Source organism: Macadamia integrifolia, chromosome 8 (genome assembly GCF_013358625.1).
Source record: "Macadamia integrifolia cultivar HAES 741 chromosome 8, SCU_Mint_v3, whole genome shotgun sequence".
NCBI lineage: Eukaryota > Viridiplantae > Streptophyta > Magnoliopsida > Proteales > Proteaceae > Macadamia > Macadamia integrifolia.
Genome location: NC_056564.1, coordinates 25,984,923 through 25,998,349, shown reverse-complemented (window position 1 = coordinate 25,998,349; position 13,427 = coordinate 25,984,923). Strand labels below are relative to the sequence as shown.

Below are 13,427 nucleotides of genomic sequence, written 5' to 3'. Positions count from 1 at the left end.
AGGCGTGCATTATGGAGGACCCCCCTCCACCTAAGCAGCATGTTGGCTCTTCCTAACCAGTGAAGGGTAGAGACCTTTAGCGGGAGAATGGTCAAGTCTCACCAGTAGGGGAGGCCATACCTCCGCCGTTGCTGCTAACCCAATTGAACCCGAGGCGCCGGTTACCAATGCGTAGATACACGACTTACAACTCCAAGTGTTGTAAACCAATGACGTATTCCAAAGATTCCTTTGCTAGTTCGGCTAAGCCCTACTCGAAGGAAGACCACCCGCTATGATGCTAATGGACAGACAACATCCAAGATCGGTAAATGTTCAAAATATTGTGGGTCAGATGGGTTCTACAAATACGCACTGTCTGAACCCCAATGCACATCAACAGCCGAGAAGATGAGGGAAACCACACAGGGCTCCTAATGGATGTTGATAGTAATCCTCAACCTTCCAAACCACATGGAGCTATTAGCAGACACTCACAAGTTGAGAACAGAGGGGTCCGAGAGATAGAAGTATAGACCCAGCACAGTCAGTCAAGAGATCCGACTTACGGACCTGAAGCCTAGTCATAGAGCCGATCCACCACTGAGGATTAGCACTGTCCAAAGAGCAAGCCGCTCAGGACATAAGTCCCCTCAAGGTCCCACTCGGGAGCATGGTGTTCATCAGCAACAACACAAAAGAGAAGAAAATCCCCAACGCCGCAACTCCCATCAAACTCTAGAGAGACCGCACGGGAACGAAATTGCTCGTCCAGAGGTAAGTGGCCATGAATGCTACAGAAGAAGAGACCAGATGTGAATCGCGCGGATCCCCTGAGGGATCCTGAAGCACTAGAGCCCGCTCACTCTGAAGTCATTCATCCCAATAGATACGAGTTTGGAGAGTTGTATTTATGAGTTGGACGAGAAAGTGAGTAGCATGAAGAAGTCAACCATTGAAGTATCAACTGTCCCTATGCATAACTACTTGTTGAACAAACTGGCTAAAGTTGATCTTCCCAAGAAGCTCAAGACACCAGCCTTTGTCCTACATAATGGGATGACCGACCCCATTGAGCACCTTCGTTAGTACAACTCAGTAATGTCCTTCCAAAGTGATTTGGATGTAGCAGTTTATCGAGTCTTCCCAGCCTCACTCATGGGAGCAACACTGACGTGGTATTCAGGATTGAAGCCCTGATCCATTCATAACTATGACGAGTTGGGGTGCGCTTTCATCACCAAGTTCCAAAGTAGCATTCGACAGCAAAAGACTTCACACAGCCTATTTGGCATAAGGCAGCGTAGGGACGAGTCACTACAAAACTATATCATAGGCTTCAAAGATGCAACTATATAGGTTCAAAACCTTGGGATGGGGCAGCCTTCAACGCACTTTATTATGAAGTATGCCATGAGGTGCTCATCAAGTCATTATCCAAGAAGTATCCCGCAAGCATGTCTAAACTATTAAGACATCACAAGTATGTGTTGATGGACGACAACCTGGCGACAACAAAAAAAGGGATAGCTCATCCGCCTTAGGAAAAGAAGAAGACGACCGTAAGCCTCAAAGAAGATGAGCAGGATCCTAAGAGAACTTGAATTATAAGTCCAGGACCTCCTCTCTCATTCAGCTAGATCAAGTGCCATCTAAGGTGCTTCTCGATATAAAGGATAAGAAAATCATTCATTAGCCAAGGCCCTGCTATCAAAATCGGAGGGGTGCGACCTGAAGAAGTACTGCCACTTCCACAAGGACATCAGACACCACACTAATGACTGTCGAGCATTGAAGAAGGAACTAGAAGAATAAGAGTCAAGAAATGGACCGACCGAGCTAGAAAGAGCAAGGAGAATGAAGTCATTGGTTGAGCGACTCACGGAGAGATGATGATGCTAAAAGAAGAGTACCGAATGATAGATGACCTAAGTACACTAATCAGCCGACCGACCCCACTATACATACTATCCTCGGCACTTCAGGTTCTGAGTCGGTATGAAAAGTTAAAGCACACGCTTGCTTCGTTTGGTTCAAGAAGGAGCATATCAAGGTTGCTTAGAAAGACCCAATAATTACATTCTCCAATGAAGACTTGCAAGCCTTAAACTGGCCTTATAGCGACATCATCGGGGTTCAGTTGGTGGTCGCCAACTGCTCATTCTATAGAGTCTTGGTCAACTCGGGCCCGTCCGTCTTTATGCTCTATGACGCATACAAGAAGCTCGGGCTGGGGATGACAAGCTCAAACCCACTGAGGCCCTTTATATGGATTCTCAGGAATCATAACACATATAAAAGGGTGTATCGAGCTGCTAGTAACCATTAGGGAAAGTCCCTGCTCTGCAACAACTCTTGTCAATTTTACAGTTGTCAAGATGGTGTAGGCGTCTAATGCCATCTTAGGCCGACCGGTGCTGAATGATCCAGAGGCAATAGCCTCCATGAAGCACCTCAAGGTTAAGTTTCCAACAGAACAAGCGATTGGATGATACCGCTCGAGTTAGAAGGACTCATGTGAGTGTTACATCAATTTTATCAAGAAAAAGAAGAGCATCAGTTCATCCTGGAGTGCTGTATTGAAATTGGAGATGTCCGAGATGAAGCTCGTCTGCAATGAGGAGAATGGAAGAACTAGTACAGATGCCATTATTTGAAGAAGATTCAAATCGCACGGCTCAGCTTGGCGCTTTGCTGAGCAAGGAACAGTCCCTTGAAATGCTCGAATTTCTCAGGAGCAACATAGATGTCTTCACCTGGTTAGCATGGGACATGCCTAGCATTCCTAGAGCCATTGAAGAGCATGCCCTCAATGCTGAACAAGGGAAAGTCAGTCGAGGAACGACAAAAGATCATTAATGAAGAGGTGGAGAAACTAAAGGCTTCACACCTAATTAGGGAAGTTCAGTTCCCACTTGGCTCGCCAATGCTATCATGATCCCAAAACCAATGGAAAGTAAAGGATTTGCATCAACTACACTGACCTAAACAAAGTCTGCCCTAAAGACTGCTATCCTCTACCAAGGATTGATTAGCTAATAGACGTCACAGCAAGACATGAGATGCTGACTTTCATGGACAATTTTTTTGGATATAACAAGATAAGCATGAAGGAATATGATGAAGAAAAGATAACCTTTCTCACTGAATGAGGGAACTACTGTTATAAAGAGATGCCATTTGGTTTGAAGAATGTGGGCTCCACGTACTAGAGGATGGTGAACAACATGTTCAAACAACAAATTGGGAAGAACATGGAAGTGTATGTGAATGACATATTCATCAGAAGCACCAAAGTCCAATGTCAAGATTTTTTTTACCTAACAGAAGCCTTTAGAGTCCTACAGAAAAATCAGATGAAACTAAATCTTGCCAAGTGTGCATTTGGAATCACCTTGGGAAAAATCCTAGGATTTATAGTCTCAAAGAGGGGAATAAGATCAAATCTAAGCAAGATCTAAGCGATCCATGATGTGTCCCACCTAGGAATGTTTTGGAGATACAGTGGCTCGTCGGCTGGATCGCAGCACTCAACCGTTTCGTCTCTCGTGCTAGTGACAAATGTTGCCTTTCTTTAAGACGTTGAACAACTTGTAGTCCCCGAAGGACTTTCTCTGGATGTCGATATGTCAGGATGCCTTCAAAGCACTGAAGACTTATCTAAAGTCACCACCACTCCTCTTTTGGTTAGAGGTGGAAGATGAGCTACATGTCTATCCAGCGATGTCACCAGTGGCCATCAGCATAGCCCTGGTAAAGGAACAAGATAAGAAGCAATAACTGATCTACTATGTCAATCACATTCTCCTAGACATTGATACAAGATACCCAAGCTCGAAAAAGTTAGCATTTGCCTTAGTTGTCACTGCACAAAAACTAAGGCCTCCGATCCATGGAACACAGGCAAGCTGAGCGAATTGGGAAGGACCTTATATAGTCTTCAAAGTCATACACCCAAGAACAAACTACTTGCAGATTTCAGATGGTGAACCCATACCAAGAGCATGGCACTCGGAGAACCTTAAGAAATACTACCAGTAACCTACTATGTGTTAACCATCGGGTCAAGATCTATTTTTTCTTTACTTTGCATTTCATTAGTTCTAAGTTACTTTAATATACTAGTTGTCCCTTGCTTCAGTTACTAATACAATCTTAGAATTTCTGTTGCCTCATTTTGGTCTCAATCATGCTACTTAGACCAACCAGTGTTGGAAAATAAGCCCTATCTATACTTATCGGCAAAATATAAAGACCAACCCCTAGCTCGCCACCCTCGGTTGGCAAACAAGCCCGATCCTTACCGACCGGTAAGAACGTCAATATCAACCTTGACTTGATAACCAGGCGCAATCCATACCGATCACCAAAAACTGAGAAACTTGCATGGAAAGAAAGATGATTCAGCTTTATAACTTGACAATTTCATTAAAACAGGGGACAAATTTACGAAATATAAAGAAAATGAGCAAGACTCACTCAACATGAGCAGGACTCACTCAACTATTCCCCATCATCTTTACTCGACACTTCCTCAATAGGACAGGCATCAACAACCCATGCTACCTTTGTGTAGCACTCCTATTACAACCGTGCCCCAACCTGGTAAAATTTGAAATTTGGTGATTCTCGGACTGAAGGTAGAAAGTACCAACAGGTTCTGGCTTGTAGTAGCCCATTGTCAAAAAGGAAGGAATGACCCTACTTGCTCGTGCATCTCTTTCCTATCCAACTTAAGGGATTCAAACCTTCCGACTTGAAGCAACACATGAACTAACACCTCCCCACTCGAGTCCCAACACATAGTGAAAATTACTGCGAAGACATTGTATGTACCTTAGGACAATCCCGCTAGTGAATGGCCACAAGTGGATAGAAGGCTGTCAAAACACATCACTGACATGGCCACTGAAAATAGCCACCATAAATAGCAAGGTTGAATCCAGTGGCACTTGTTGAGCTGGAATGGCTTCGATGTCTATGGGCCCTGCTACTCACATCGTGGCCAACTCCAGTTAACCTCCAACACTACCTTTCACCCTCCCCTATGACTTGTACACTATATGGGTCTAAGGAGGTGGAGCCTCTTGTCCCGATCAGTGACTTAACCAAATTAAGTCTTAGATGGATGTCCAGCCAAACAGACCCTAAGGTCCGTACCTTCTATATATAGGAGAAGTGAGTTCATTTCTCACTTCTCATTTGCCTAAAACATGGAAGAGGAGAGAAGTGAGGAAAAGGAGAGGATAAAGGGAGAAGAAGAAGAAGGAGAAGAAAGAAGAGAAGGTGGGGGAGCTCTCGGCTACACACTTGTTTACCGATCGCCGCTAAAGGTAGGTGCTACCTTCCCCAAACCCTCTTCCCCTTCATTTTGTGTTTTTAAATTTGAGCAAGCTAGGGAATCACCGGGTTGGATGGGTGAGCCTCAGCCTCAATGCTTCTTGGAGGTCTGGATAGTGTGCATTGCACTCCCCCTGTGTTTGTCAAGCTCAAACCAAGCCGATTGAGCTCCAGCAATTTTTTTACCAAATAAGCGATCGCTGTGTCTCCCAAACGGCTTAGTGGAAATTTGATTTCTTCAGCTTAAATGAGAGGTGGGAAGGCCCCCTACAATCTACATGAAACAAATCCCAGTGATCGGGCTAGAGCCGGCACATCCCCAAAAAGGTGGCATAATTTTGGGTTTACCACAGGAAATAGCCATCGAAAACCTATAGGCTGAGTCTGGTGGGTTGATTCTGGTGAACCAGGAGCTCTTAGGGAGCTTTTGCCCAGGCCACCAAAAACAACAGTCATGTTTCTAGTGACTCAAGCCTTGTTTCCGGTGAACTATTTAGAACTATCAAAATTTACTATTCTTGTATCTTATGGGGTATACCCTGTGGGTCCCCCTTCGGTGTTTCTGACACTCGTTGAGTCCCATTTATCCTTGTACCTAGGACAGAGACAATCACTGAACGGTGAGGCCTAGCAGGGTTTGACATTGGGTTTCACTCGTACGGTCTACAGACGAGGTGAGTGGTGGTTTGACTTTAATTTTCAATGTGTTTTAATATTGTAGAACTGTGTACATGATATGGTAATCATGTATTGATATTATAACTGCTTTAATAATTTATGTGAACTGTATAACATGCTATGATATATTTGAACTATATAATGCAAATGAAATTTAGAACTATATGTATATATTGTGAAATGTGTGATAGGATCCAATGTGGTCGAGGTGGTTCCAGTATTATGTTTGTCATGTGGATGAATGCATCATGCATTGGGTGCACATTAGAGTTAGCTATAGTCGTGGATACACTTTGTGGCCGATAGTAATTCCGGTATTGTATACTTCATGACTATACTTGGATATGGGTACACTTTGTGCATGATGGTAATTCCAGTATCGCGTATCCTATACTTAATTGCTTGTATGCTAGCTAGGCTTGGACATGGATGTGATGTGGCCGATGGTTGATTCCAGTATTGTATGCCATACTAACTTTATCATTATGCAAGACATGTAGTATATTGTGGTTAGGATTACATTCCTTATGCTATGTCCCCTTGCCAATAGAGGGTAAGGTGTTGGATAACCCAATAGTGGTATGTTCAATGAACCTTTCCAGAATGCCACTTTCGCGGTACGATGTGATTGTTGTTAGAGGTGAAAACTAGTCCGATGTGGCTGATAGTAATTCTGGTGCCATGACTGCCAGGAGGGGTTATTAGGGGTTTGCTGGATGACTGATGGTTGCATTTCGGGACCGGCAGGCTCTTAATCACGATTATGTTTTGTATCGTTGGATGACCGATGTGCGAGTTCTGGGTCCAGGGATACAACCTAATGCATCAAAGTAGCATAAACCCGACTTAATTGTATGTTAGGTGGTTTAATAATCAAATGGACTGCATCATTCGCATAATGGACTATATATTTATTTTTGCATTCATTCGCATCATGGATTATGTGTATATGCTTTTATGAACCCCACCCCTCACTGAGCCAGTTGGAGCTCACCCCACGAATATGTTGCTTTTTAGATGATGATGCAAGTGCCATAATACCTGTAGAGACCTACACTTTAAACTTGGTTTATTGACCGGTTGGTTTGGTTTGGTTTGGTCTTGTAGGGTCCGAACCAGAATGGGTTGATGCTGGTGCCTTATGGTACATGATGGTAAGGGTGACGTCAAATGTCGACTGGCCGAACAAGGTTGGGCCAGTACCCTAAGTGATTCGCATGCCTAAGCCGTGCCCTTACACATATCACAAGGCCATGTATGAATAGGAATGGTGCGTTATCATATTTGAATGATAAGAACTTAGTCTACAACATGTGGCGAGAGTGAGGTACATGTTAAGATTTCTATTTTTTCCCAAAATACAGCAAGATTGGCTTGTTTGGCCGACTGGTGGGTGTCATTGGTAGGTGCAAGACCCACCAGTGTGACCCACCTGTATGGGTAACATGGACCCTAGTGGGCCCAGCTTGGGTGAGCACGTGTATTTCGAACTCCTCATTGAAATGAGGTCTTGTATACCTGATGATGTGGGATATTTTGTCCGAAAATGTGATTTAATGTGTTTTGGTCCATAAATGGGAAAAACCAAACGGACCTTAAAAGAAATTTATTGGCTAGGGTATAAATAGCCTTATTATCTCTCTCCCTCATTTATGGTTTCAGCAAGTTGGTGAGAGGAGTAAAGAGGAGGGAGAAAAGAGGAAGAAGAAGAAGAAGACTAGGGAAAAGGCTATCCCCTTGGATCCCACAGCCACGTTTTACCTTTTCGCCATCGGTGTTGTCACCGGTGTCTTGAGATCTACATATTGAGGTAAGTAATGCCATAAACCCTCGAGATGTGATGAACTCTTTTGTATGTGGTTGAATCTATGGAATAATGAAAACCTTGTGTGATTTCCTCGAAGGATTTAAGAAGGGAAACAAATATTTGAGAGTTATTGAAGTGGCATTTGAGTTTGGAAAGAGGATCCCAAGATTTGGGGTCTTCAAGCTAAGGTATGATTTCTTTCCCCAAATCTTGATGATGACTTAGATCCATAGAACAATCAAGTAAATAAGGCTTAGAATGTGTGAGAAATAAAGTGGGAACGACCCTATTAAGTTTCCAAGAGGTGGAATGAAGAAAGGAACAAAAATAACAAAACCCGTAGAATACCGACAGGTCGCACCAGTGGGTGGTCACACCTATCAATGTGAGCCCCCAGTCTTGCCTGGGATTCTAACTCAACCGGCAGGTAAGACCAACGGGTGCCACACCTACCAGTGTGACCAGCCTGTCTTCTCTAGGTCTACCTGTGGGTAAGACCAGTGGGTGCCACATCTACCAGTATAACCCACCTGTCTTCTCTAGGTCTACCTGCGGGTAACAGACCTACCAGTATGACCCATCGGTCTGGATAGTTTACATAGGTGGGTTCTTCTACCCACCTGTATGATCCACCTGTAGCCCTAATGAGCTCTGCTTGAGCTCAAACTCACTGATAACCTTCTTCACGCTATTAAATACGTCGTGACTATATCTTATGTCATTTACAGTCCCAAATTGGATGTATTTCTAAACTCCTTATCTATGCTAGGTTTTGAGAAACTCATCTTTCCATGTCGGATCTTACCTGTACTGTGCGCGCATACTATTCTACAAGAATAAGTAAGTGGGGAGGGGACTTTGGTCTTATTTTTGGAGTGTTTTTGACATCTTATGCATTCATAGACTATATTGACATTCCGATTGTCATTCCCATGCATATACTTGATGTATGAATGATGCATTTAGAACTGAACATGTTGCATCTTAAATTTCTAAATACTTGTTACTTGCTTGGAATCATGAGAATGGATTTATCATATGTTGTGGTATGATGATGATTTACCAGACATGTGTGGGATTTCTAGAATAGATGCCCTAGTCGGCTTGGAAAAAGTGCATTGGTACACCGTGGAACGGGACACAGAAGTACTATGCAGTTGTACTATCTCATATAGGAGCATATGGTTAGGATTTCATATTCCCGACAGGGATTTATATGTTGGGTTATCACTGGGGGGAAACGTCGATCGCGGACCGCCATGGCAGTTAGAAGTATGTCTGGCTGATCATTAGGACAGTTGGAAACCTTGGTGATATATTTAGAGGGCCAATCGTACTGCTTTTAATTTCTGCTATGGTTCAGCCATGATTTACTTTTCTACTGTGGTTCAACCACGATTTACATTTCTACTGTGATTCGACCACGATTTACTTTTTTGAGTGCTCACGGTGGGCCTTCTTCTACAACCCTATGGGCGTGGCCTTCTTCTACAACCCTATGGGCGTATCGCAAGATGGAGAATACGTTTCGAATCCAAGGCATACGCACAGTGTGGTTGTGAGTATCACGTTACCTAAGACCTAGTAATGATTGTTTAGGTGAAGTAGGTTTAAAATGAATCTCATGCATATAGTATCATTTGAATTACAATTGTTTGTGTGCGTCTTTCTTTTCATTTACTGAACTAGTGAGCTCACCCCTCGTGTACACACCTTTTTAGATGATTTTGTAGGCTATTCAGTAGAGGAACTCGTGTTGGGTCCCACCGATGAAACCCCAGTGGGGAATTGGTGCGCCCTTGAAGGATTCGATCATGGTGACGGTTATCCGTGTGAGGGTTGTGTTGCAAGGCAACAGTAGATGATTCTAATTACTGTACTCTTTTGATTCTTTTAGTATATTTTCCTTTTTGCGCTCTTGATAGTTAAATTGCTATTTCTTGTGTAAATATCATGCCTACGGGCCCAATTGGGCTGCTGGTTTTGACAGTATTAATCAGGGATTTTCAATAGACCTGTTATGGCTAAAACTAGTGACTAAGGGTAATACAAACCAACGACTATTAGCTGGCCCCGAAATGCGAAAATAAGCGAACTATCTGGCCAGACCAACTACAGTTCCCCTAATTTAAGGTATTGAAGGTAAGAGGCAATTGGCCAATGGCATCAAATGGACCCCACGGGCCGAACGGATAAGTCACTAGCAGGCTAGGTCACTACCGTGGCGGTCCCCACAAGTGGAGGGCTCTTATAATTACAAAAGGATGGCCAAATCATGGGGTAACACACCCTGCCGTTCGATATGGACAACTAGGTGACCACATCATCTACTATCCGCCGGTCGACCCAAGACTTTGCTAGCATCATCAAGAGGGATCCCAGAAGGAAGGTTAATCGAGCCTGACCTGCGTGACCCAAAACACAAAGCAAATCAAGGAAGGACATTCATTGAAATAACAAATTTTCCCTCAAAGGAAGGGTATCTCACCATATTCACTGGGATATGGCCAATATGGCAACACTTCCATAACAAAAGCGATCTCCACAATCACTCTCAATATAATATTTATTAGATTGAGACTCCTACCCACAATGGACAACTTCCAAACCAGGGCTCTTCACAAGCAATTGCCATTTCCAATTATAAAAAACACATCCAAACTCCTTTTCAAGAGATTGACATTTTCCATTCTAACTGGAACTATCTGTTTGCATACAAATCTGACTTAGACATTGGAGTATCCCCTGCTAGATCAACCCGGCACTCACTCTCTTTCATTTATTCCTCTTTGCAAGAACCAAGGAAGGCCTAGGACGATTTCTAGTCGCAACAAGACCCAAACATGGTTGATGGATGATTCCACTTGGTCTTCATATATCTTTTTAGGCATAGAGCAGCCTCAAAGAGAGAAGAGTGGGTGCCGGAGCATTTTGTAGAAGAAGCACCATCAATCTAATTTAATTACCAGCCCCCTTGGTTGAAGTAGATCTACCAAACCGATACGGATCGCCCGATACTGAAGTGTTTCCACGACACTCACCAGAAGTCTTATCCTTTTTGCTCGTAATGAGAACAAACTTGTTGTATAAATACCACCATAGTATAGTATAGTATAGTGTACAACAACTACAGCCTGAAGAAGAGATACATGATGATGCTTCAAAGTGACTTCTCAAAATGCACCTTTGGTATCCCACTTGGATGCAGCATTGTAAGTGCCATAAGCAGCAAAAGCCAACCCACAACTCAAGATGCAGATATCCAAAACCCTCTGCCACAAACGCATACAACTGCCGCAGAACATGAGATGAAACGTGGTCGGCAAAACAAAGGATAGCATCGCAGATACGGTGCTTCCCACCATCGACACGAACACACCGAAACCCGGAACCGACGAGGCCACCACCGCCGCCACCAACACCACAAAGGCTCTGCTCACATACACGAAAAACCTCTCTCTTGCCCTTCCTCCTCTACTAGAATTATTGTTAAGGCAGAGTTTCTGAAACCACTCCCTTTGTTTCAGCTTTCCCTCTATGATCTCATTAATGGGGTGCATCATGATTGGGAAAGTGAACGTCAGACCCACACACAGCCCGATCTTAACAGCCGTAGAGGACCAATCATTCGGTAGATTGAGTGTTATAATGTCTCTCGTCCGCTCACCAAAAGCCAAGTATCCGAAGAACCCAAACAACACATACACAAGCGTTATCCCTGAGAAAGCAATTGCGAGAACCCATGGAAATCTCCTCCTTTCACTCATCGACGCCTCTAATGCCAATGTCATACCAAAACCTTCATAACAGAACACCGCAACGCCTGCCGCGAATGGCAGCGCAGCAAGGCTGGTTATCGTTTTTCTCTCGGACAAACCGTCGAACAGTTGGAGGTCTTGCTTGACTACGATGGCCATGGCTAATGCGTTACAGATATCGGCAAAGATACTAAACGGGGCGAGAGCAGAGAGGGAACGAAACCAAGAAAGAGCGATTTCCATTGGGACAAGAAGGAATATGAATGAAGAGGAGCTGATGTGGTGGGTTCTGAATCTAGACGACAAGTTATGGCCGATGAAGATCAGATAAGCTACAGCACCTCCGAATTGGGAAAGAACTATGAGGAACTCAGTGAGATACCGACCCATTTTTCCGAAGGCTTTGAAACCCAAATCGCCATATGTGTGTACTTCATCGGATTCATCATCAGACGATGAAGAAGAAGAAGATAATGTGTCCCTGCACTGAACGAGAAGAAGCATACAGTAGTAAATGGAGATACTGGCGATGATTACTCCGAGACCTCCGGCAAGCCAACCTGCGACCCTGAAAGCGTAAGGGAGGCCTAAGACGCCTGTTCCGATGATGACAACGATGATGTTTCCAAGGGTTTGACCCCATGTAGCGCTCCCTGTAGTTGAAGATTTGAGCAGAGGAACCTCCGTTTCTTCTTTCGCCATCAGTGAAAGAGAGAGAGACCCAAACTAAGAAACTAGAAACTTGAAACTTGAAACTTGAAACTTGAAACGAAACAGTTAGCTCAAATCACCTATCAAAATCTGTAACCTGTTAAATTGTTTCAATGAGAGGTCTTCAAATTACATACAGCTTCCAAATTTAGGAGAGGGAGAAGGTGAGTAATTGACAGATCTGAAACCCAAAAATGCGGCAACAGCACTCAGAAGGCAGGGCTTTTTCTGTTCCTTCCGTTCCGTTCTGTGCTGCTTCTGTTTTTGATTTGTTAATAGTTATATTTTGGGTTGGGTGGGTGAGTGGGTGGAGCCTGGAGGAGTAAGATTTGGGACAAATATTTTTTGGCTGTCCACTTGACCGAACGGTTCGATAATCAGCTAATTCAGCGATCCATAAACGGACCCACTAATTAATGGTAGTCCAGCAAAAGAATACCATACATTCAGAGTGAGAGCACAGACGATATTGAAGTGCAGCATTATTGGCACGCAATTCCAGGCCTCCACATCCCTTGATATAGGCAACTAGATTCTTTTTTGGGTAGGATATATATATATATATATATATATATATATAAATAAATGCAACTAGATAAGTCAGTAGAAATTTCAACATTGTAGACACGCACGCATATTATCCGATGTTGATAAAAGATAAAGTTGGATTCTGCAACACATTCCTTTCAAGGAGCATGGATTAGGTTTGCTTGTAAGTGTTTTTCTTGTTTTTTAGCCTCTTAAAGTATCATCCTCCAGCAACCGGATTCTCTATTGCCATGCTTTTTTGTTTGGATCCCAACTATTCAACAATTAATTTGAGAAAATTGTTAATATTTATTGCAACCAATTGATATTATAAAACTATATAGAGGGTAGAGAGAGAAAGAACTCACCTTTAATGGGAAGGTGATTTCTTGCTCTTCTTCTCCTTCTTCTCCTTCTTCTCCTTTCTCCTTTCTCCTTTCTCCTTTCTCCCTTCTCTTGCTCTTGAATTGATAGGAATGAAATAAAAGTAAGAGGTTCTACTTATGGTAACTTAAGTCACATAAAGGTTGTTTGGGGAAATAATGAGTTTTCACTCATTATTTGGTTAATCCTTCATTAGTCACTAGTGGGCCCACCTCGGGGTGTCCCAATGCATTAATCCATTC

General features: G+C 43.3%; 1 protein-coding gene across 1 annotated transcript; it reads right to left on the bottom strand.

Moving 5' to 3' along the window:
• Nucleotides 1-10,235: 10,235 nt before the first annotated feature.
• On the bottom strand, nucleotides 10,236-12,545 carry LOC122085906 (amino acid transporter ANT1-like). The gene has a single exon (XM_042654516.1). It carries the CDS (start codon nucleotides 12,262-12,264, stop codon nucleotides 10,978-10,980), a length of 1,287 nt encoding a protein of 428 aa, XP_042510450.1. The 5' UTR covers nucleotides 12,265-12,545; the 3' UTR covers nucleotides 10,236-10,977.
• Nucleotides 12,546-13,427: the final 882 nt, after the last annotated feature.